General features: G+C 49.3%; 1 protein-coding gene and 1 long non-coding RNA gene across 51 annotated transcripts in view; one reads left to right on the top strand and one right to left on the bottom strand.

The window, feature by feature from the left end:
• SORBS1 (sorbin and SH3 domain containing 1) overlaps nucleotides 1-25307 on the top strand; it is a 231596-nt gene that overhangs the window by 115494 nt on the left and 90795 nt on the right. For 13 of the 49 annotated variants that reach the window (XM_023240763.2, XM_045040460.1, XM_045040458.1 and 10 more), the window contains exons 4-8: nucleotides 3191-3259; nucleotides 6020-6115; nucleotides 8248-8376; nucleotides 17655-17681; nucleotides 17802-17914. In XM_023240763.2, coding sequence (XP_023096531.2) covers nucleotides 3191-3259; nucleotides 6020-6115; nucleotides 8248-8376; nucleotides 17655-17681; nucleotides 17802-17914 — 434 coding nt within the window. Of the gene's footprint in view, nucleotides 1-3190; nucleotides 3260-6019; nucleotides 6116-8247; nucleotides 8377-17654; nucleotides 17682-17801; nucleotides 17915-22509; nucleotides 23227-23863; nucleotides 24227-25307 lie in introns of those variants that run through there. The other 36 variants (XM_023240761.2, XM_045040462.1, XM_023240765.2 and 33 more) reach the window with 9 other exon arrangements.
• On the bottom strand, nucleotides 19329-23332 carry LOC109492602. Of its 2 annotated transcripts, XR_006587187.1 has the most exons (3): nucleotides 23200-23332; nucleotides 21000-21264; nucleotides 19329-20704 (listed from the first exon to the last, which is right to left on the bottom strand). It is a non-coding gene; the product is annotated as an uncharacterized LOC109492602 (long non-coding RNA). The 2 variants fall into 2 exon arrangements; XR_002736886.2 differs by having other exon boundaries at nucleotides 19329-21264.

Genomic DNA, 25307 nt, shown 5'->3' with positions numbered 1-25307 from the left:
CAAGTCTAGCTATATTTAATGAAAAGAAAGAAAGGAAAGGAAATACGTGGGGCTGGACCTGGTGGCAGCTCAGAGGCTGCCCCAGTGCTAGCGTAGGGAGGCCTGAAGCAAGGCTTACGGCTCCAGAAAGGAGACAGTGAAGACGAACTGGGGCAGGTGCACGGGGAAGGGAGAGTTACAGAAAGAACAAGTGGGGTAATGCAGCTTCGGTTTCTGGCCTTCTTGCCAATGCCCTCCTTCCACCCATCCCTGAAATGTAGGTGCGAGGGAGATAATGGCATCTGGGAGAAGTAGCCTTCATCTGTAGGTGGACAGGGCAGTGAGCAGGACAGAACCTACGGGCCAGAGTCAGGAGGTCTAGGCTGCCGGCGGGGAGGGGTGGTGGCCCTGCTTGGGTCTGGATCCAGGAGCATCCAGGCTGGCCTGTCAGTGAGGCTGATTGTTGAGAGCCTCGGTAGGTGACCCAGTCTCAGCCAGATGAGCTACTGGGATTTGGGACAGGGCTTCAGGCCCAGCATTTGGGGAAATAGCATATAAGCTATTTCATATAGAATATATTTAGTTTGTATTTATAGAATATGTAGGAGACATTTTTTATTTTAAAAAATCAAAAATGTTTATCCCTGCTGGGGTCAAGAAGATGCCCTGTGGGATGGAGCAGACCTGAACTCAAACCGCAGCTTAGTGATCTTGGGCAGGCCTGGCATCTTCTGTGGACTTCAAATTTCTTACCTATAAGATAGGAGTCCCTAACTCCTAGCTCCAAGGGACTGGGTCTGAAGTATAAAAATGAGATGCTAATTATGGAATGCTTAGCGTGGAACCTCAGATCCAAGCAAATAGATATTTAAAAAGCCATAGCTGGGGTGCCTGGGTGGCTCAGTTGGTTAAACGTCTGACTTCAGCTCAGGTCATGATCTCGCAGTTCATGAGTTTGAGCCCCACATCAGGCTCTCTGCTGTCAGTGCAGAGCCCGCTTTGGACCCTCTGTGTCCGTTCTTCTCTGCCTCTTGCTTATGTGCATTCTCTCCCTCCCTCCCTCCCTCTCCCTCTCTCTCTCTCTCTCTCTCTCTTTCTCTCTCTCTCTCTCTCTCTCTCTCTCTCTCTCTCAGAAATATTAAAGGAACACCTGGGTGGCCCTGTCGGTTAAGTGTCTGACTCTTGGTTTTGGCTCAGATCATGATCTCACGGTTTCTTGGCTTTGGGCCCCACATCGGGCTCTGCACTGACAATACAGACCCTGCTTGGGATTCTTTCTCCCTGTCTCTCTGCCCATTCCCCACTCGTGCTGTCTCTGTCTCTCTCAAAATAAATAAATAAACTTTAAAAATATATTCAAAAATAAATAAAAAGCCATAGCTGTTATGATTCTATTTGTGGCTTGGTGGCTCCTTTGCTGTCGGGGGGCGGGGGTGGGGTCACTCCAAGCGCGCTGGTCACAGGTCTCAGGGTGGCGGGTTCTGTCTGCCCACCTGCTTGCCTTCTTGGGCCTGCCTCTGTCAATTCAGGAAGGGAGGACTTGGTGGGGGCTTAGGCTGCCAGTGGGTAGCTGGGGTCTCTCAGTGCCTCCAGCTGGGCAGAACTCAGAAACGTCTTAGCTGACCTAGAGGAAGTGACGTTTGAGGTGAGCCTCAAGGATGCACGGGATTTCCCCAAGGTAAGGAAAGAGGAGGAGGCATTCCTGGCGTGGGCCTTGCCGGTCAGGAAGTATCTGACATGCTGGTGGTGGGAGGTGCGGGGGCAGGGGGGGGATGTTGTGAGGAGACTGGGGTGGCAGGCAGCTGAGGAGGGAAATAAATGCAGCAGGGAAAGGCTGGGACCAGTGGCTGGAGAGCCCAGAATCCAAGCTGAGCTGCCCAGGCTTTGTCCCTTGAGGTAGCTGCTGGCCACTGTGGCTTGTGTGTTTGCTTGCTTTTAATTATCAGAAAGGTCAGTTAATTTAAATATAATCAGGTAGGCCAAGGTACACATCATCCAACTTACTAAAAAATTAGGTTCTTAACAATCATTTGTGCATTTGGGGGAATTTGGAATACATTCTTTTTCCTCATGGAAATAATTTAAATGAATGAATTCCCAGACTAAATCCCAATATTTTCATTTTCAAAACAGAGGTGAAGTACCCTCTACTTACAGTAGAGGGGTTTAAGAAGATACTATTGCATTGAGCCATTTTGCTTTCATCTGTCCTGCACCCTGAGGCTCATCTGTCCTGCACCCTGCTCTGAGGGTTAACCCGGAAAGGGCCATGGTTAGATCAGGAGCTAGACGGTTCTTTCCAGACGTAGATTGGCAGTGGGCATAGAGAAGGGACAGAATGGAGGTGGGGCGTGGGGACGCGGTGGTTGGGGAACCGTGTCATCTCCGGGACAGAAACCCAAGAGCCTCAATGGGGGATAGTGGGCAGGTGAGGAGGGGCAGTGTCCAGAGACATTGCAGGGGAGGGATAGCATGCCTTTGGTGACCGGTGAAGGAAGGTGTCAAAGAACCTGAGGTCTCTGCTGACAGCTCTCACTCTGGATGCCCAGGGATGCGTTTGAGCTAGTCTTCGAGTTGGCTTGCCAGTGAGCAGCTAAGCTTTTGTCATTCGGGAGATACCATTTTGAGGGAGTTAAGCATATTTTTATTTTATTTTATTTTATTTTATTTTATTTTATTTTATTTTATTTTATTTTATTATTTTATTTTATTTATTTTATTTTACTTTTTAAAGATTTATTTATTTTTGAGAGAGACAGAGCAAGTGGGGGAGGGGCAGAGAGAGAGGGAGAGAGAATCCCCAGCAGGCTCTGCACTGTCAGCACAGAACCCGATATGGGACTCAAACTCACAAACCATGAGATCATGACCTGAGCTGAAACCAAGAGTAGGATGCTTGTTGACTGAGCCACCCAGGTGCTCCTATATACATTTGTTAAAACTCGCCAAACTCTGTTTTTTTTTTCTAATGTCAGAAATGAAGCCACAGCAGGGAGGCAGGAGAGTTTGTCATCTTCCCATCCCCAAACAGCTTTTGTGTTCTCTCCTGGTTCAAGCCACACCACATGCTCAGAGTTCTCCTGTGGTGCCCAAGGGGGCCCTCCTCAGGCCCTGAGAAAGCCTGCCTGTCCCAGCATATGTCACATCAGCAGGACTCAATAAATGTTGGGGGCACATAATCCCAAGCCTGTGCTCTTTGTGTCTCTTTCAGAATGTGATGTTGGTGTTTCTAAAGCCGTGGTGAACGGGTTGGCGCCAGGCAGCAATGGGCAGGACAAAGGTAAGGTCTTGAGGGGAAGCCCGGCTGGTACCACAAAGCAGTTCTACATGGAGCAGAGTATGTTGGGCCTGGGCCACTGGCCTGCCATGAGCAGTCACTGGTCGAATCAGGTCGTGAACTGAAGACCTGTTTCTCACGCCAACTTTGAGCATGTTCTTGCATCTCGTGGGTCCAAGGTCGCTCTTTTCCACTGTGAGGTGACATGTTAAAACCTGTCCCCCACTCATAAGATGTGAGTAACAACAGGTCAAGTACACCGACTGAGGCCTGTGTCACGCCTGGTGTGAATGGCATTTATCGGCCTGAAGTCTCTCTCACCCAGCATTTTACCTTCACCTACAGTAAATAGTGACACGCTCACAGTCCTGACCCTGAGGCAAGACCCTCTAATGCTGAAATAAGTTATTTCAGTGGCATTAGTTTCCTGTGCATCTTCGGTTTTCAGGTTTTAAACATTTTCGGACAAAAGATTTAAGTGTGAATTATGGGTAAGATGACCTTTGAGGTCCCGTTTGCCCTGTGGTCTCTCCTGGTCAGTGTCTCAACGTGGCTGCCCAAGTAGCCAGGCAGCAAGGCTCCCATGTCACTTCTGCAGTGTGTCGTGAGCAGAGTGGTGAAGTACCTTGCTTCTGCTGCTCACAGACAGACATCTCGGGAGGTCCATCGTCTTTATGGATGTGAGTGCCCTTATCTAGAAAATGAGGGAATTAGATGTTATGCAGTGTTTATTCCTGCTTCAAATTCGGGGTTTTAGTGATTCCATCGGTGCTCATCCCAATACATTTTGTGGTATCAATGCGAGGGGGCAAAAGTCCCATCATTGAGCATTCAAGTCAAAATGCACCATCTCTCAAAGAATAATTTCAGAAAGTGACACGTTTGGCCTTTGTAATTTCCTTCTGGTTCAGCCGAATATTCCTCTTGAGACCAGGCAAAGTGTAAAGTCAGGAGGAGCAGCCGGGAAGGGAAGGCATAGACCACAGGAGGAGATGGGGAATGGGGGGGCCCAGTTGGTTTGGGGGTCATCTCCTCTGCTGCTCTGTGCTCCTTGCCTCCCTGCTTCCCTCCCCGACCACCCCTCTCTCATGGTGTGGGTCCATGTTCTCAGGGCCTTGGACAATCTTACTAAGTTATGCTTGGGAGCGTTGAGGGGCAGTGCCTGTGGCATGGCTCCAGGGGTGTGTTTAAGCATCCAGTGAGCATGGGGAGGGGTTGGGCCCTGATGCTTAGAAAACCTGTGGGGCCACCAACCCCATCCCCGTGAATTCATCAGTAGAGGAGACTTCAGGGGTGTGGGAGAGGGTGGCAGGTGGATTCCACTGTCAACTCAGTAAGACTCAACCTTCATTTGGAAAGGAGGCAGCAGATGTCACCTGAAGGTGATCATGGCGGCCTGGGGGAACTGAACAGGTCACTGAATCAGGTGCCAGGACATCTAAGCTCCAGCCTCTTCACCTAAAAGCTGGATGACTCTGAGCAGCTCCGAGCCTCTTGCTTTTTCCTCTGAAAATGGTAACAAAAATCCCAGGTGGTCATAAGGAGCAGGCAGTAGGATTGCTGTGAAAGCATCTTAATACATGTAATATTGCTATTATCTACTTCGTTGTTGATGGCCGTATGCTATGTGACCGCCTTATGAAGCAGCAGCATGATGGACTGGCAGGTGAACTCTCCAAGGTTGAGGTGCCTACATCCCTCCTGTCCCCAGGCAGGCTCGCCTGCATGATACTGATGCACTAGTGACCATCTTGCTTCCCAAACAGCCTCACCCCCAGTTATTATGTAGATCTGGGGCCATAAGACCTCGGAGTGCTGCTCTTTGGGGTGACATTGGTGCCATGACACGTGAGCTCCCATCTCTGTTTGCTGCCATTAGGGCGAGAGGGTGAGGGGAGGCCCCCCAATAGGCTTATCGTGAGGAGGAAGGTTTGGGGATGTGCCCACCATCGAGACTCCAGAATTTGGGGACACGGCGTGCAGGGCAGCCTGCAGATGGAGAAGTATGAGCACCCAGGATATAAAGACACATCCCTGGCCACATCCCAGGCAGCCATCCTAGTTCTCTTACCCACATGCTGGCTGTCAGGATCCTGGGCTGCGTCCGTGGGTGCTTCCCAGAGCCTTGAGCACGCACTGGACACCTGGCAACCTCTTGTCCAGGAAAGGCCGGTTTGAGCAAGACCATCTGCTGCCCAACAGATGGAGGTTCTGATTTGCTCGGGGACAGAGGACCATGGTTGTGAGAGCAGACACAGGACCCCGGAAGTTGTGATGGTGGGGAAGCAGCTGTAGTGTCTGAGAGGACCAGGCAGCTCAGCAGCTTGTTCCCTTCCCTCCTCCGCTCATCTGGGGCCTGAGCCAGAGCTCTCCTCCTCACGGCCCTGCCCCCAGCACAGACACCCCGGCATTATTCTCCCAGGGGCCCTTGGACGCTGGGTGCTCTCCCTTCCTCTGTGTGCCAGGCCATCTGTGTGTCTGGAAATCTCTTTGTCCAGAGCCTTGGCACATTCCTGCTGTGGCACGAGGCACAGATGAACACTGACCAACTGCATATGGGTGACGGTGGGAGGGTTCTGCCATATTGGCATGGAACCCTGGAGAGGGAAAGCAGGTTATTTTAAATTACCGCATCTACTGCTCTTCATATTGTTCTTTTCGTGTGGGCGACTTCCTCCTATTGTCCCTGCCCAGTTCCTCAACTGCCTGAGTGTTTCCCAAATGTTCTTTCTGGATACACCATTTACCCTTTTGTGTTTTCAGCAACTGCCGACCCTTTACGTGCACGCTCTATTTCTGCTGTTAAAATAATTCCCGTGAAGACAGTGAAAAGCTCTTCAGGCCTGGTACTCCCTCCAGGTATCTTTTCTTGGGTTGGTTTCTTTCTTTCTTTCTTTCTTTCTTTCTTTCTTTCTTTCTTTCTTTCTTTCTCTCTCTCTCTCTCTCTCTCTCTCTCTCTCTCTCTCTCTCTTTCTTCCTTTTATTAGCTTATCATGCATGTTTTTCCTTTCTTTCCTTCTAACAAAGACTCAAAGGCTTAATCCTTATTCCCTCTCACATCCTTGGCTGGTTTCCTTTCTTCGTGTGTGTGTGTGTGTGTGTGTGTGTGTGTGTGTGTGGGTGGGTGTGTGTGGGTGGGTGTGTGTGTGTGTCTGTGAGCCAGCAAGTCTGGAGAAGAACTGATAGGTGCCTTGCCCCTCCTCTCTTTAGTAGAAGGGTCAGTCCAGAGGCTAATCATTTACTCTGCCCTGGGTCTTTGGTACATGAGGTATGTGATACATGGAGGTACATGAGGCACGTGGCTTTGCAGAGGGGCTTCCAGCTCCCAGTATTTTATTTAAAACTTCAGTCTCCCTGAGAATGAATGTATCCCCAGAAGGAACCTCTGAGTTGGGCTGAACTTGAAGCAGCTGCCTTAGATACCTAACCTAGATGCACCCCTGTGAGGCTTGCTGGGCCATTTTCCTCCTCAACCCCCGACTGCACCTCCTCTCCAAGGAGAGGGTGCCCTTCAGCTCTCTGCTCTGGCACGTAGCTTCCTTCTGTGCCAAACGGGACAAGTGAGGCTGAGGTGGCGCTTTATCCCAGTGGGGCTTTCGGGAGTTGGGCAGATCTGGTTATGGACCTGGGAACCTAGGATGGCTGGATTTGTCAGTTTGCTGCTCATCCTTTTTGAAAAGACCAGGAATCAGTTTTCCCAGTAGTTTTGCGACATCAGTCACTTATCCTCTTGACAGGGTTGGACAAGTCGCATGCTCCCCAAGGCTGCCACCTGCTCTGCCATACTTTGTGTTTTTGTGCTTCACTCTCACTGGGAAGAGGTGCTGACGGGGCTCTCTCCTGTCTGCTCTCTCCTGTCACGCAGTGGTCGTTCATCTGAGCTGTTGGAAAGAGGCTGCTGGACTTGGAAAGAAGGAGGAAAGAGGCTTCTCCCTGCCCTGGCACGGGAATGGGGTGGGGTGGATGTCTGAGCCTACATGCTGCCCATCACCCACCTTCAGCCTTACCACGTAATCGCAGTCTTGACAATTTTAGGTCAGAGGTCCAGGCCGTGCTGTGAGCAATTTGAAAAAATGAACTGTGGAATTCAGTTCAGCTCTAGCTGCACAGAAGGAAACACGTGCTTTCTAGCACTGTGTGATTGATCTACGTCAGTTTCTGGCCTCCCCATCACTGGTTTTCCTAGGGATGGACATCCAGATCTTCTGAGGTCTGTTTTAAAATCCTTCTCAATGGAATTTTGAAAGGTGGCCTGGGTCTGCTGTTAGGCCATTGTGAACTGTAGGAGAGGTCGGGACCCAGGGAAGGCTCAGTGGGGGGTGCGGTGAACACATTCACTGAAGGATTTAGCGCTTCTTGTCGTTTTCTTTGGTGTGAATTCATGAAGTTTGGAATGTGAGGCTCTTACCCATGATCTTTCTCCACAGGCAGCATATCCTGTCATCATTTCAAGGGTCTTGACTTGCTGATAGAAGATTTTCTTTTCCTTTTCCTTTTTCTTTTTCCAATGGGGAACTGCAGGGAGCAGTGATTCTCCCCAGAACAACTTGATTCCCAACGTTTCCAGCTTGCTCTTTTGTAAGAAGAATGGTCTGGAAGCTTGAGAAATCTCTCATCAGCTCTTGCTTGAATTGTGCCTTACTAATTGGTCAGAAGTCTGCTCACCAGCCCAAGCCTCATCTAATAAAAGGAATTAACCTGCATTCATTTTGAAATGTTTTCAGCTGATAATTATAACTTACACAGAACTCATTGTTGCCTCCATTTTCCCCGAACCTCATGACGTGTGGTAAACCTCCGAAAATGGGATTCGTCTTTCTCCTCCACCCACAAATTAATTTTCATTGACCACCACACTGACCATCAGGCTTTCCATGGCTATAAGCAGGTTCATCTCATTCTCTGGCTGTAATGAGTTGCTAGCTGACTACTGGCTTTAATCCTTCAGGAGCCTTGGATTCAGGCTTCTCTTTTGTGCCTTTCCTTTTCAGACATGGATCCAACGAAAATCTGCACTGGGAAGGGAGCGGTGACTCTCCGGGCCTCGTCTTCCTACAGGGAAGTCCCAAGCAGCAGCCCCACAAGCCCTCAGGAAACCCCACAACATGAAAGCAAACCAGGTGTGTGACCCCTGTGCTGGGGGTAGCTGTTCAAAGTCATACTGGGAGGGAGGGAGGCCCTCCTGCTTTTGCTCAGAAAGGTACGAATTCATCTGCTGCCTCCTAACTCTCCCAGGGGTCCCTAGAACGGTCAACACCTCACTCCACGTGTGGTGGGTGGTGATCAGTGCCCTGAACTAATGGGTATTCACTTGCTTCAGGCAGACGCATAGCAGCGGCCACCACTTTGTTAGCTTTTGACCAGAGATGAGGAGAAACCTCATTAGGGAGCCGATGGCTCTGCAGAGGACAGAGGTGGCTTAGGGGCATGGGAGGGAGTGGTGAGATGGGGTAGAGGGGAGGTTTTGCAAGGCCATCCCCGCTTTTGAGAGCTGGGTGTAACTGGCCAGGCAGGGCTGGGGCAGTAGGAGGGGAGAAGCCAAGGGGGGACTGAGAAGTGCAGGTGCCTGACTGGCCAGGCTCCCAGGAAAACGGTGGGGCAGGGCTCAAGCCTGGTGGGGGTGACCTGGCAGCCAAAGCAGCAGGAACAGAAGAGCAATTCCGAGGCCCCTGCACACTAGGAGCCAAGGGAAACAAAAGAAGCTCCCATATGCAGCCCACCTCCCATCTGATCCATTGTTCAGGGTGTCTAGAGAGTGGTGTTGAGAACTGGGACCTGGGAACCCAATAGATCGGCATTCTACCACCTGTGGCTGTGCAACTGTGAACGGGACATTTCACTGTCTCAACCCTAGTGATCTCATCTGTAGAATGGGCTTGGTAATTGCACCTGCCTCATAGCATTCCTGTGAGCGTGGAGGATGTAAAGTTTTTGCACTGCCTAGTGACAGGGAACAAGCCCTTAGCTGCTATTCGTAGGTTATGATTGTGATTATTTTGACCTCTCTAGAGAGGGTGCTCCAGAGGGCCCCTCCCCACTCACCCCCCACCCCCACCCCACAAAGTGTTCTGGGCACTGAGAAACACTGAGGTTTCACAGGGACAGCTGGCTTTGTGGCCCCCTGCCCTCCACATGGCACTGGTTCTCACATTGGAGCTGCATCAGAATCACTGGAGTAAAATGACAGGGTGCTGTCAGAGCTTTAGGATTTATGATTCCCACTTGTAGGTTTGAGGTGGGGTTGGAGGGTTTACATTTCTGACAAGTTCCTGGTCATGCTGCTGCTGCTGCTCCAAGGACCACATTTGAAAGCTACTGCTGTAGGGAAAGGGGATTTCTTCCTTTCTGGATGGAAATGAAGGGAGTAAAGGAATTAGGATAATGTCCACTTCCTTGGGACTGGAGACAAAAGGAAGTGGGACACACAAACTTTTTGGTGCAGTGGGGAGCAGTGTGTTGTGATGAGATGGAATTCTGTAGGATGGGGATGGTTGGTGCCCAGCATCCCGGGTCATGCCCAGGAAACTGACTTCCTGTCCCAGCCACCTATAACCAGCGCCAAGGACTAGGCCAGGCTAGGGTTTGAGCACAAACCCTGTTCTGATAATGTTGCCTCCCTGTGGAGGGCTTCTTTTTCCCTGGTCTCAGGGCAGGCATAAGTGGCTGCCAGCACTATTGGTTGAAAGCAGCTTCTTGGCCTCATATTCCTGAACCCATACCTGAGAAGGTAGGGCCAAGCAATGAAGACAAAATAATTCCTTCCTAAGGCTAGCTTAATCCAGCCTCTCCAGGCCTAACTGGGAAGATCTAGCTCCCAAGGATGTTTGAGGAAGAGACAATCCTAAGGGATAATTTAAAGAAAAAGACCATACCTACAGCTCATGGCCCAATAAAATGACCTTATCAAGCTCAGGGCCCTTTCTCTGGTGGTAAAAGGTAGAGCGAATGGGAGGAGGAGAGGGTCCTTGAGCTCCCCCTGGTGGTTATAGAGTGGCACTAACATAGAACACCTGCTACTCTTTCGCCCAGTAGTCTTGGGCTTGGGCTTACAGTGCTGTGCAGTGATTTGAGCACTTTAAGAAGCTCTCTAGTCCCCAAATAATTCTATATCCTACGAATTCTGACAACTCACTTGGGTGAAAAAAGATCTTGTTTGAAAACGCAAATACATTGAAGAATTAGGGGATAGCCCAGTCGTGCACACTTCCAAGGTAAAAATCAGTTTTAGTAGATTATTTTCCTCCTGGTAAGTGGAGTTCATTGGCTCTAAGCCAACAGACATTTAGTTAGCATCATCTATGTGCCAGGCACTAAGTAGTCACTGGGAACTGTGGCGAGAAATGGGGAGAAGGGAAGGAAAAGGAGAGTAATTCTAGGTGCATTAGGTGAGGACAGAAGTCCTTTTGCTGCAACAGAGGAGTCTGGCGTGGGCCGCTAGTCCACTTCTGCGCTTTCCGACTGGGGAAGCCACACCTTTGAAGACCATGTAAAGTATGAGGGACCTGTGCAAGCTGCTTTCCAAGCTTCCTAGCTCCAAAATGCTCTGTGACCTTGGGAAGTTTGGGGATTAACCTGACACAAACAGAATCCCATTCACTGAGGTCAGATTCGAGATTACACACCAGGGCAGTTTGGGGTGGAAGGAAGAAGCTGGGTTTGAGTAAGGGGAAGAGTAAGTACCAAAGAGGCTGGGATGAGTTAACACTGGGGTGAGGTTAAAAAGGGATGTGACTCCAAGGATGGGACCTCCCAGCTGGAGACCTTTCCTCTTACTGTACTGCTCACGGACCAGCATCCTGCGGACTCTTGACTGGCTGTGTCCAGGCGGCTCCTCAGCCCTCCCCTCATCCCTGCCTGCTCCCTCCGCTTGGGCCTCTGGCTGATGACCTGCCTACCCCGCAGCGGCCTCTAGTCCTGTCATAGGGCCTGGGAGTCCATGGGCCTCGACAAGCCTCAGGCAAACCATTTTCTGCACCATCTGCAGGCAGCCACGTTCAGCCCGGACCAGCAGCGCACATATGAGGCAGCGAGTGTCTCTTGCCAACGACAGGGCGTGCTTCCTGCTCGCAGTGCCTTCACAGATAGCTGATGTCCAGTAGCGTCCAGCTCCCTCCCTTATCACCAGGGCCAGCATCTGTGCCCCAGCTGCTCTGTCTGCCTTTCTCTGCCCACTCCCTGGCTTCACCACCTCCTTCCATCCCTGTATATCTACAAGTTGCTGATCATTTGCCCAGACTGGAAGCTCCAGTCTTGTGCTACTGCCCAGCACCTGTGTCCTGGTTTCTTTCCTTACGTGACCCTTTGACACCCGCATTTCAGAGGTGGCTCCTGTTTCCAGTCCTTGCTTCAGCTCCCTCAGCCTATGAGACCTGGTCTAGTTCTGCAGTGACACAGCCCTCTGTTGAGGCTCAGCTCTGCCACTTACCATCTTTGTGATGTGGGCAACTCATTCAGCCTTGGCGAGCTTCAGTTTCCTCATCTATAAAATGGGGATGACCTGGTAGAGTTGCTGGGATTCAGTGAGCTCTTTCACACCAAGATCTAGCATGAGCCAGACACACAACAGGTGCTCTTTGATGACAACCATCCTAGTTATGCACATCCGGAGGCCTGTCACAGCCTTCCAGTAATTGCAGTTGGTGGCCTTGAGGGCAGCGGGAGTGAAGAACCAGGGCCAGGGGGAAAGTGCATGTGGAAGAGTGAAGTGGCAGGGCTTGGTATAGTGTGTTTGAGGAGCTTGGAGATGTGAACCTGCTGAGAAGGAAGTGCCTCCCCTGGTTGACTAGGAGGATGGCTGAGGTGCTCATGGAAGCAGTGGCTTTATGAAGGGAGAGAAAGGGATGTTGAATTCCACAGTTTGACATACTAAGTTTTGGGGAAAGGGCAGGACCTCTAGGAAGGAGTTTCTAAAAGATATTTGGGAACTTGGAGTTCAGAGTGTGGGTTTAGGAGCCGTGTGCATCCAAGATTGGGAGGATGGAGGTGCTGTCTGAGGTGGAGAGTGGTAGAGTCCTAGGAGTTGCCCGGTTTAAACCCACCCTCCAGACTCCTGTCCTCAAGAGGTAGCTCGACTCTGGATTGTCAACCGTGGCTTCCTGACCAGCCTCATAATCTGTGAATGTGGACCTAGGTTTTTGGATCAGAACCTTCTAGAAAGAACTGCAATAATTTTAGTGCTGACTCCCTGACTCTGGGAGAGGTATTACCTTATCCCTGCTTCCTTGCCTGGCCATCATTGCCTGGCCAGGTCTGGGTATTGACCTGGTTGGTTCAGGGAGTCTACACCTGTGTCCCCAGGTCAGAGTGTTACTCCAGAAGAGACAGGGAGCCTGATGAACCGGTGAGTGCGATACCAAGCTTCCTGTCTGGTGTAGCCAGAAGGCCATCAATCCCTATGTTCTGACCCACAAGCCAAAATCCAGTTCAACCCCTACATTTTGTTAATTCTGTGCCGGTTGCCTCCAGTCTTTCCTGCCTGATTCTTGACTACCACATTAGCTTTGGGCGTAAATCAACTCATTTCCTCTGGTTTGACTCTTGTGTTTGTGCTCCAGAAATGGCAGTAGCAAAAAGATATCATGAGAAAATTGACGTGGAAGCAGTTAAAGACTGCTAAAGACCGTTAAAGTGAGTTAGAGTCCTCTTCTATGCATGCCCGTACAAGAATTAGGGCCAAACAAAGAAGTTGGAAGGAAAAGACTCCACCAGAGAACACCGTGATTTCTGACACCAAATGCTCATTGAAGGGATTCCAAAAAGTACCCTCAGGTTTCATATTTTGCTAGGACTCAACTCATTGAAAGCTGTTATACTCATATACTCACGGTTATGGTGGATTACAGGGAGAGGATACAGATTAATATCAGCCAAGAGAAGAAGTCCAAAGTGAGCTCTAGGGAAGAAGCAAGCACAGAGACTTTTGTTGACCTCTCCTAGGGAGTCAGGATGCATTAGTTCCTGTCTGATGTAGCCTAAAGACCATCAATCCCCGTGTTCTGACCCACAAGCCAAAATTCAGTTCAAGCCCTACGTTTTGTTAATTGGGGCAAGGACAGGACCTCTAGAAAGAAGTTTCTAAAAGACATTTGGAAATTTGCAGTTCAGAGTGTGGATTGAGGTGTGACAGTATGTTCAGGGAACTGTCAATCAGGAAGTTCTCCTGAGCTGTTGTGCCCAGAGTTTTTATCCACTGCTCATGTGGCCAGTCTCACTCTCCAGCCCGAGGGTGAGCTCTTGATGGCTCAAAGTCCCCACGCTGAATCACATTATTGATCTGGCACAAAGATGCTCCCATTGGGATGACATTATGGATTCAGAGATTAATTCCCAGAAGGCAGATGGCAAAGGCCAGATCTCTTTCTGGGTAAGGTTAAATTATTTACCACACAGCTGGAATAAAGAAATAAACATAAATGAGATTTGGAACACTATTAGATCCACTGGTGACAATTCTTGGGATACCCTCCTAGAATACATCGAATCTGACTTGGTAAAAGTTATCCTGAGATCCTAAGAACTGATCAGCAGAACAGCTTCAGAGCAGACCAAAATGAAATTAGCACAGAATGAGATAAAAGAAAATATCAAGAGGTTGTGGCCACAGGCCAGCAAAGATTATGTATAAAAAACAGATAGAGGAAAAGATAAGACAAAATAAACTGTACTTCTCCTGGAAAGGCTCGGTCTCAGCAGGGCGGCAAAACCTACCTAGAATCCAACTTTCCTAAGCCCTCCTCCCCGCTCAGGGGCTCTGAGGTAACATTTATTGAAAGAAGCATTTTGACAGTCTCCTCAACCACGAGCTAATAATTGATGGTTATGTATATAAAATTTCATCTGCCGCACTTGGATACAAATGGCTGTGGGCTGGTGCCGACCTTCAAGGTTCAGAAGACTAGGTAACAGAGGATGACATACATTGGAAATTCAGCCTTCCTTTAGTGAGGAAGAGAGGAATGCCTAGAGAGGTCCTGGAAATTGCCTTTTCTGGGGCAAGGTGAGGGGAACAGTTTTTGTGACTTGAAATGAGAAGAAAAAGTGGGTTGATTTCCATGGATATTACCTTCTCAAAGCTGTTTATCAGATGGCAGATGTCAACAACTCTCATTTCTATGTGTGGGGAAACTTTTTTCCCTTACGTTTTAGATTCCAGTTTTACTAATAAGCACATACTTTCTGCCAGGTATTTCCATTAAGTCCTCATGACTCAAAAGAGGTAGATAATACTTCATTTCACAGATGAGGCTGTCCTGTGCTGTGGGATGTGCAGTTAGCAAGGACTCCAGCTAGATGGTCGGATGCCAAAATGATAGTCCCCTTACGACTAGTGCTTTGGAGGGACAGACTCATCTCCGCTGTCCATGACGCATCTGCTTGTCAGTGTCACCTGAATAGAAGCAACTCAACCAAGAACAAAAGAGCAGGCAAAGTAATGTGCCCCCATGTCCGTGTAGAAAGCTCACGTCCTTCATCAGATAGCCCCTCACTCAGAACCTATTGATATTCAGTGTATGTGCAAATCTACATTTGCACATGTGCAAATGTACATTTGACAGAATGGCTCGACAAAGGTGGGCTAGAAATAACTTAGGAAGGTGGGACAGTATAAGTTGATGGATACAGGGTTGGGGGGAACCATTATCATATTGTGTTACTTCGTGCTTGAGGGCCTGCCATGTGCAAATAAATCTCTGGGCCAGGAATCTGGATGGATGCAACAGTGAGTGTTAAAAATGGTCACTTTTAGGATCCTTCATATGCTTGATCTCTGGATCTTCAGCAACCCTGTGGTGTCCATGGAGTAAGGATCCTGTTTTATAGACGAGAAAAAGAAAGTTCAGAGTGATTGGCAGCCTGCCCTTGGTCACAGAAGCCAGAACATTGCAATAATGTGCATAAAACTCAAATCCTATAAATTCCCCAGCTATGTGGTTGGGAAGAGAATTCAAATACCTGTGAATTATGCATAAGGGAGTAGCAGAAATGTACCCAGCAACCCACTAAAAGAATACATGACAGAAACGTTATAAAAACCTCTGTTTGGGGGGCCCCTGGGTGGCTCAGTCCGTTAAGCATTTTGGTTCAGGTCACATCTACAGTTCATGAGCTCAAGCCCTGCATCAGGCTCCATGCTGAGGTTGGAGCCTGCTTAGGATTCTCTCCCTCTGTCTCTGCCCCTTCCCCATTCTCTTTCTCTCTGTCTCTCAATAATAAACTTAAAAAACCCTCTATTTTAGAGGGGAAAAGAAAGCAAAAATGGGTACAAAATAGTTAACAGTTAATGGGAAACAGTTTTCCAGAAAAACGATGTGTTTCAAATGTTCCTTGTATCGTGGTTTTCAAAGTATGGACTGTGGACCGGCAGCCTCAGCATCACCTGGGAAACATGGTAGAAATGTAAGGCTTCACCTCCCATCCACTGAGTCAGAAGCGCTGGGGGTCGGGCCCTCCAGTCTGTGCTAACAAGCATGCGGGTGATTCTACTGCAGTTGAACTGCTGTGCAGGGGTGCAAACCATTCGAAACCTTTACCTGATGCTTTGCCTTTTGTTCCCACACCTTTTCTCCCACCTCCTCCCTGGAATGTAGGTGGTTGGGGGGGGGGGGTTGGTGGCTGTGGGTGGTGGGCAGAGTGCTGCACTAGCTTCGGGATACCCAGGCTGGCTGCTTTGCATTTCCAAGCTGTGTGATGTGGGGCAAGCTGGCCTCTCTTGTCCTCGTCCGTGAAGTAGAGTGATCACCCACCTCACAGACTTGTCGTGTACACTAAATGAAGTACTAGATAGGACAAAAGTGACTAACGGTGTCTGGCCCTTCGATGGTGTTCAGTAACACTGGTAAATCTCCACTCAACATCTGGAAAGCCCACCTCTAGTCCTTGAGGTGGGGCTTGGGTTGTGACAGCTGCTGTATTAATACCGCTAGAGGGTAAGAGAAGAGTAGGCAGGACACGGGGCGCCTGGGTGGTTCAGTGGGTTGAGCATCCGACTTCGGCTCAGGTCATGATCTCACAGCTTGTGGGCTCAAGCCCTGCGTCGGGCTCTGTGCCAACAGCTCAGAGCCTGGAGCCTGCTTCAGATTCTGTATCTCCTTCCCTGCCCCTCCCCCGCTCGTGCTCTCTCTCAAAAAATAAATTTTTAAAAGTTATTAAAAAAAAAGAGTAGGCAGGACATGAAGAAGGAGTTAAGGGTTTGGCTAGTTCAGGGGGTTGGCACACTATGGCCTGCAGGCCACATCTGGTCCATGCCTATTTTTGTACAAAAAATAGTACAATGGGAAAATGGTTCAAAGGAAAGCACAAGAGGAATAGTATTATATGCATGTGAAAATTCTATGAAATTCAAATTTCAGTGTCCACAAATAAAAGTTCTTTGGAATACATCCATACTCATTCATGTACATGTTATCTGTGGCCACTTTTGTGCTAGGATAGCAGGGTTGAATAGCTGCGACTGAGACCATATGGCCCGCAATCCCTAAAATATTTACTGTCTGGCCCTTGATAGAAAAAGGTTGCTGACCTCCGGGCTAGGTGGAGGGCAGAGCATAGAGACGAGGTGATGCGGAAGGTGATGATGATAGCTAGCAAACATTTACTGAGCCCTGGCAGGCACTGTGCTAAGCATTTCTCCTGCATTATGTCATTTAATCCTTATAGCAACACTTAGGAAGCAAGCATATCATTATCCCCACTTTTCAGATGGGAAAATAGGCTTAGAACTTGCTCAGGGTCACAGAGCCCATTGGTGGTGGATCCAGGATTTGAGTTGAGGTCAGGGTGGTAGCCAGCCACAAGGGGACATGGGTGGCTTGTCACGTGATGAAAACTCAGGGTGATTAGATTTTGAAATGTTTATGTGGCTCATTTAAATGGAAAGAAGGAAAGCAGGCAGAGGAGGAAAAAAAAAAAGTCCTTATCACAGCAGATACCTCTGGGCTTAAATCACGCTTTCCCCCTAGCCCCGCTGCCAGTAGCCACAGAAAAAGTGCTTATCTACTTCTCCCTCTCTGGAGTCAGTTAATTAAGCCCAGCCTGCTAATGAGGAGAGGTCATTCAGAGCCCACATCAGGGATGGAGAAGGGGAATGGGAGTTACTAGGGACAGGGCAGGGGAGAGTTCTGTTGCCTTTTTGTCTGTAAAATAAGAATGTCAAGGAACAATTGTTTCTTCATTACTGTGAATGTGAGCCTTGTGTTTTCAAAGGTCAGCGCCTGTGAGCACATCATGGTTTAGAGTGGGTTCCTATGGTAATTAGGCCATCGTGACTGAGGGCATTTTGTGTCAGGCCACGGGGTGCTGGGTTTTCCTCTTTCTCTGCAGTACATGCTTGTTTCCTGCGAGTGTAACCATTTCTGTTTGCCCCTTTCTCTTGTTTTCATCCTTTCTGCACCACACGTAGTTCTGGACTCAGAGAATCCCTCAGCAGGTATGGTTTCTCTTGCATTCTTTCTGCCCCTGTCTTCCACCAGGGACTTATATGAAAGGGGAACCGGGGAGTGTTCCCTGTGAGTGAGGGGTTTCTTTCTTTTTTCCCCCCATCTCTCAGATGAGTGGAGGCTCTCTTCCAATGCTGATGCCAATGGAAACGCCCAGCCCTCCTCACTTGCTGCCAAGGGCTACAGAAGTGTGCATCCCAACCTTTCTTCCGACAAGCCCCAGGTAGGCCTGTGCCCACGGGTGGGGTGGGGACTGGTGAGTGGCACCTGTTCTTGAGTCTTTTAGCCTGCGCTCATGACTTCCTGCTTGCCCAGTTGAATAACGGACTGGGATCTGAGCCACACTTTTGGCTAACTGTGGAAAAGTTCTGCAAGGACCAGAGATAGAGAAAAGTTGGGGCTCAAGGACAGCAGAGGATGAGGATGATCTATACCAGGGGATAGGAAGTGTGAGCCCAATGTTTCTAGGTTTGAAATGTATGTGGAAATGTTCTGAAAGAGGGAATGCATTTAGCCCTGAGTAAGGGGGGGAAGAGTCTGAGCCTGGTGGGTTAAAAACTCTGGAATCAAAGAGTACGCTCTTGTGTTTTTTGCATTTATTTGCTGTAAGAGTTCCAGCAACTCTAGGCTTACAGATCACGATTGGGTAGCTGTGGCCAGCCCCAAACCCAGTGGCCCAGAGCAGGCAGACGGACGTCTGAATGGCCGGAACAGCACAGCCTCAACTGCCTCGTGCCGATCTGCTAAAGAACACACCAACCCCCGCCCCAGGCCCCGCACAACTTGGAGAAGGGATCATTTTGCCTTAAGTCTTTCCCCTAAGTTGTTTTCCTGATCTTTCTTCCTTCCTCTCCCTGTCACTACTCTGCCATTTTGATGAAAGAATAGATCCTATTTTAGTTTAGTTTAGTGAAGAGTGTTTTTTACAGAGGAGTAACATCCGTGGGATGGAGCCATCCTTTCTCTTAAAGGACACTGTAGTGCTCCAAAAAATGTGGTGGGAATATGTTCCCCATGTGTTTCCCGTCCCTGGGTCTGCCTTGCGCGAAGGTGCTCCCAGAATTCACCAGGAGCCTGGGCATTCCAAATGCCGCCCCGGATCCCACCCCACTTGTCTGATGATCCTCTTGCTCCTGAGGGCATAAAGTTGCACTGGCCCCTGAAATGGAACCAAGTCAGAGAGGACATCTTCCTTCCTCTCTGCAGACCCTGGCTTTCCGGGTTTAGAGGTGTCGCTGAGCAGCCCCGCTAAACCTTCCCGCCATGCTCGCCTCCCGTAGGCACAGCCACGTGCACACAAGGCCACTGGCTAGAACCCGAGCTGCAGGTGTGCCTCATGATGCCCTCATAGGACACAGCTGTCCAGTAAATGACTTGCCATCGATGTTCCATTTCCAAGACCTTCCCCAGTGTGTGAGTGCGCTGCCTGTCTCTCAGAGACAGGCTTCTGTCTCTGCAGTCTCAGGCGTGAATAGAGCTGGCTCTGAGTTAGGAGATGGTGCTGATTAATTCAAGGCAAATGTGGAAGCACATCTTCCTCCCCTATCAGTGACATAGTTCAAAGGCTAACTCTCTCCTTCCTTTGGCTTCTTAGCTCTTCTGAAGAGATAATTTTGAGAACATGAAGTAAATAAAAATTCCTCTTAAATACATTTATTTACTACAGCTTTACTGAGCACTCACTGTGTTCAGATCAAGATGTTAAACATTGCCCTCAAGGAGTTTATAAGGGTGAAATTTATCATAATGGTGAATTTCCTATCATATCGCCTACAGATAGCATATTTTCTTATTTGTCACTCTCCAAGAATTTTTTTTTTAACTGGGGTGTCTTAAAGAGAACCTGGCAAATTGCTGATACAGAGGTTTTGTTCTGTATATTCAGTGTACATTTGGCCACCCAACTTTCAAGAACCTTTAGGTCATACATTATTTCTTGGATTTGTTTTCTGAATGCAAGAATGACTTCTTGTCCATAGAGCCATTGCCAGACCTGTAAGTACTATGCTGGCTTAGACAGAACCAAGTTGGGCTGGGCTGGGGACTGCCCCGGCTTAGTTTCAGATGAAGACACCTCTTAGAGCCCCACAGGCCTGGCATCTCCTTATAAGGAATGAGTTGGGGTCCGGGAGACCCCGGGGCCAGAGGGGAATCCTGTTTTCTGGTGCTCCCAGATGCTGCCTTTCTTTCTGCTGTCCTGGACCTGCTGCTCTCCTCACCTCTCGTAACGAGGAACCCGGGCTCCCCTCCCTCTGACAGCATCATCACGGTGGTCTTCAGTGGAGGCGGAAATGGGCAGTTTCTGGAACTGTATATGCTAGGAACATATCTGATTCTTCAAGCAGCTCCATTTCTTCACTGCCCCCACCTTCTACAGGGATGAAGGGAATTTCATTAGTAGCCAGCTAGGCAGGAATGGAAGCTGCCTCTGTAGTTCGTACAGTGTTTACAATAAATCAGAAAGTAGTTCCTTCCATGTAAAATGACAATGCCTATCTCCCTCCTTCTTTGGGACAGGAAGGCCTTTGGCTCAGGGTGAACTGTCAACACTCTGGGGAGGCATCTTCTCTACAGGGTCAAAGCCCTGGGAAGCCTTGTGCCTGATGTCATGCAGCCCTGGCACCTTATATGGCCAAAAGCAGATTAAGTTAAAAACTCACTGAAACCTACTTCTATCTTTGGACAAGAAGAATCACATGTGGGACACTGGAGCTCAAAGTAAAAGTAACTCTGAGCTGAAGTCAAAATTGGCTTTTGCTTCTCTCCCTGACAACTACCACTCCACTCACCCCCAGTCCCTTTGGTGTGTGATGGTTCAAGTGCTTTATTTGTAAAGAGCAGTGTTCAGTTTGAAACATGCCCCAACCTCCCCAACCTCCGGTGTAAGTTCACTGGAACCAAGTATGTCCCAACTGGAGGGTTTTACTCCTGCTAACTACTGAAGAGGGGTCATTCATTTTGTATTTTTGACTGGTCCACATGGCCTCATTCCACTGGCACTGTCTTGGGCACCCTATGGAAAGGATAGGCATCAAGTTAACCTAGGATATCCAAATTGTTTCTCCTCAATCCAGGTTATCTGTAGCTTGAAAACTGAGTTTGTTATGAGTTGCTTACTGTTTCTGGGGTTGATCTTCTAATCCAGACTCAAAAAACTTGATTTCTTACCTAGTCACCCTTGTTAGTATCCCTTCCCCTTGCTACCTGCACTCCACAAAAAATAAAAAACAACCCCCAGATAGACCCACACCCTTGCACTCTCCCAGCTTTTGGTCATAACCCATTTGCTAAGTATTGACCAAACTTACTATACTTCACCGGTGCAATTTAGATGATGTTCCGGCTTTCTAGTACTGGACTGTCTTTGAAGATAGGAACCCGTGAGGAAAATCTAGGTGTCTTAGCTTAGGCTGCTGTAACAAAATCCCATAATCAGGTGTCTTAGACAACAGATATTTATTTCTCACAGATCTTGAGGCTGGGAAGTCCAAAACCAAGGTGCCAGCTGATGTGGTTCCTAGTTAGAGCTCTCTTCCTCGCACATAGACAGCCACCTTCTCGCTGTGTCCTAACCTGGTGGGGCAAGAGTGAACTCTAGTCTCTTTTTATAAGGACACTGACCCCATCATGGGGACCCCACCTTCATAACCCCATCTCTTCTCCTACTCACTCCACTTCCAAACACCATCACTTGGGGCTATGGGTTCATTATATGAACTTTGGGGGACATACACATTTAATCCATAACACAAGGAAAATAAACTTTCCTCATTTTATGGTCTAATTTCCACTGATTGCCAGATGGTTCTCATTGACATGAGGGTCATTCTGGAGATTTACTCCATTTCCTCTGCCCCACTGAGACCCAAGGAGGAGCTAGGAGCTGTATTGAGGGAAAGGGAATGAGATGTGACCTATACCTTCCTCTCAGCCTGGAACCAGAGCTTTGGGCTTAAGCCAGGAGTGTGAGGCTGGGCACCCACTGTGGGATTGTCTGTGCCCGGTGGTGGGCTGGATGGGAGTGGGGAAGGGGCTGGAATTTGAGGAACCAGGCACAGTCCAACTCATTAGGCAAATCAAGTGCTTCATTGCCTGGTCCCTTTGTTCTGTGTGCATCAAAAATGGGAGACTACATGCTTTTAATCTCATGCCTGTCTTCCTTCTAATAATTAGTTCCATCAGATTGTTTCCTCTGAGAAAAGAGCACATGTGGATTCTAAATCCTGAGCATTCTCTTCTTGGTGAGCTTTAATTGGTTATGCTTATGGAATTGAGCACTAAATCTCAGTGATTCAATTAAGACATCTGTCTCCTGTGAACACAAATAAGGATGATTCTTCCAATTCCCTATTTCCTAAGGGAAGAGAATGAAAGACATTCGAGTGTTTCAGTGAACTTAAACTTTTAGAGCTAAGGGCATGGAGAGAAAGATCTTTGAGGAAAGGTGTGGGGGCTCTGGGGCTTCTTGCCCTGGCCGTGAGCCCGCGGGCACCCTTCAGTCCGGAGGGCTAACAAGGGGCGCGGTCAGCCAAGGATGGCTGTCAAAGTGGCTTAGCACGTGGCCGCTCCTGGGCTGAGATATAAGAGAAGCAGGCCTGCCTGTCCAGGTGAGTATGATTTAGTCCTTGACTTTACCCAGAGGAGAAATGTAGGGATCATGAGGACTCTAAGCTCAGGGTTTGCTTAAAGACATGTCAAGAATTGTTTTTCTTCAGATCATGTTATGCTATTTCTAATGGTCATCCTTCTTTCCATTTCCCATCCTCTTTCTTTCTTTGTTCCCCATTTTGATACTTTCTCTTGAAAATCATGCTGAAGGTTCTCTCTCCCCTTCGGCCTCCTCTCCCTAAAGGGGACCGCTTTGCATGGCAGCCCCCCACCATCCACAGTACCTCCAAGGACTCCCTCTACCTGAGCTCACCCAAGCCTTACGTCCCCCTCAGCACCCCCAGCCAACAGAGCCCCTCACGACCCCAGCCCGTCTCCATCTCCCTGGCAGCCAGATCCGCTGCCAAAGGCGTGGTGCGTCCTGGGCCCTTGCTTCCTGGTTCCACGTTCCCCAGTGCTTCCTCCCAACCCCGGCACCACTGTGTGGCCACCAGGACGGTTTACAGTGAGAATGTGAGCTCTAACCCACGTCATAAGGCAGTTGGGAATAAAAAGGTCAGCAGCTTATATGTACCTTGTTTATCCAATAACATTTGCCGGGTGGCAGCGCAAAGCTCCTCTTGTGTTGCACCTGACCCAGCCACGGGCACTCCCTTGGAAGCTGCAGGCGCTCGCGCACAGGCTCCCAGCCTTGTCTCCCACGCGGCCGGCACGGGAAAGCCACCCTCTGCTCCTCCTGGCCCTTCCAAGCTATTCTTTGACATCCGTAAAGATGCCACCATCCGGGGCGAGAGTCCTTCCCTGTGCACTCGGCCTCCGTTCCCGGACGCGGTGAGACCACCTGTGCTAGGCCCCCAGCTTTCCTCTGCTCCCGAAAACCGGAAGAGAAAAGAACCTTACCTTTTGCAGCCGTGTTATCCAGCCAAGGCAAGGAATTAGACATGTGTGTGTGTCTTCTACACCATCTCTTTCGAAACTCCTGCAAAGCAGCTCCCTTGTTTTCTGGGCTGCCCTCCCCTCCCTTTCCTCGTCTACACCGCTGCAGCTTGAATCCCGAATTCTTCTCTCTAAACACCTCGGCACAGTCCTCTCTGTCCCCCTCTCTCTTTTCTGGTAATATGTAAGTATGCTGGAGTGTGGGATCCATAGACTAACAACATGGTGAGTTTTGGAATGTTTATATCTTTCACAAGGTGCCAAAGAAATTGTATTGACTCCCAAGCTTTCGGGCTCTGCAAGCAGTTTGGGGGCTAAACACAGCCTGCCTGCCTGTTCTGTTGTTCTCTGTCTCTGTCTCTGTCTCTCTCTCTCTCTCTCTCTCTCAAGTGTTAAAAGGATTCAAAAATAGAAGGATGGAGAGTAAACTTGGATGGGGTTCCCTCTGTGTCACGGAGTGTCAGGAGGCCAGCTGGCTAGCACGGACGGTCTCATGTACTCTGGAGACGGGCACCGATTAAATATTTCTCAGAGTACATCACTGCATGTCCAGTCTCAACTGTTTAAATATGGAATTCCTTCTTCCCTGCTGTGCCCCTTTACGTAACGACCCCCTTATTTCCTACAGGATGCCACTCTCTCCAGTTCAGCCCAGCCTGAGATAATAGTTGTCCCTCTCTACCTGGTTAATACTGACAGAGGGCAAGAAGGCACTGCCAGAACTCCAGCATCTCTGGGGCCTCTTGGCCCCCCAAGCCCGGCGACCGCCCCTGCCGGCTCACCTCTGACCTTCCCGACCCTAGATGATTTCATTCCCCCTCGTCTGCAGAGGCGACCCCACCACAGCCAGCCGGCCAGCGCTTCTGGCCCCCACCCCCCCGTTAGCCAGACCCCGCCATCCTTCTCACCACCTCCTCCGCTGGTCCCTCCGGTACCGGAGGACCTCCGCAGAGCCTCGGAGCCTGACCTCACGGGAGCTGTTTCAAGTACCGTAAGCTTGCTGGAACCCCCTCCTCAAAGCCTTCCTGAATGTCTGCTCCTGGCAGCGAAAAACCCCTTTCTCACTGAAGTGCTAAGTTCTGAGGGAAGTGTCCACCGCCACTGTGCTTGTGTGGTGACTGTTTGCTTTCCCCGGAGTGCATGCCTCCCGTGCGTGTTCATGGTTCTCCTGCAGCTGCTCACAGACCCCTCACGTCCCTCTTCCTGTCTGTCTTATTCGGAATGCACATCTTCCTGAAAGAACTCCGTTTCCCTCAGAGAACCTCTGTGGCCTTTCCTTTGGCTCGCGATGCTCTTGAGAGGCCAAGCAGATGTGGTGTTGGAGAGCTGAGGAGCCATGTGGGAAAGCCGATGGCCGGCAGGTTCCCCACCAGGGAACAGTGAGCCTCCAGGGCTTTTGTTGATTTAGCAAGTAAACAAAATCTTTTATATGCAGCGATGGCAGAGAATGGTTAAAAAAGAGAGAGAGAATGGAGTTTAATGGAGCAAATGGATCTAAAAGCCTTGTACAAACGTTGGGACTGTTTTCTCCAAAGGCGTATAATTGCTGGGGCCCCTGACTGGAGGCTCCCAGGGGCCTTTGTGACACAACGTTGCTCCAGGAGTCGTGTGAAGGTAAAGAGCCCCGATACCTCAGGCCCCATCCTGTGAGGGACGAGTCCCCATTGTAGGTAGGAAAGCCCAAGTGGAAAAGCTGAATCAGGGTACCCAGTCTTTTCTCTCCTCAGGAGCTCTGGGAATCAAGAGAATCTGTGAGAACCTCAGAGTGAATTGTGAGATGGGGAAGCATGGATCTACTCACAGGCCTGTGGGGTACAGTAGGACCAAGTACGTTAAACTTCTGTTATAGTGCTTCCCATGGAGAGAGCACTCAACTGTCAGCTACGTTGCCGAGGACTTGCCCTAGCAAGTGGGGGCCAGAGTTCTTAAAAGTAAGCTAGTGGCTAATTAGTTAACAGTTAATGAGCTCCTGCCGTGTTCTAGGCATCCTGCTAGATTCCATAGGTACAACTATGAACAGCGTGCAGCCCTTGCTTTCAAAGGGGTTTTTTGTGGATAGCGTATTGGTTCTC

This window comes from Felis catus, chromosome D2 (assembly GCF_018350175.1).
Source record: "Felis catus isolate Fca126 chromosome D2, F.catus_Fca126_mat1.0, whole genome shotgun sequence".
Taxonomy (NCBI): Eukaryota; Metazoa; Chordata; class Mammalia; order Carnivora; family Felidae; genus Felis; species Felis catus.
Note: the sequence above shows the minus strand (reverse complement) of the source record. Positions and strands in the feature narration are given on the sequence as shown.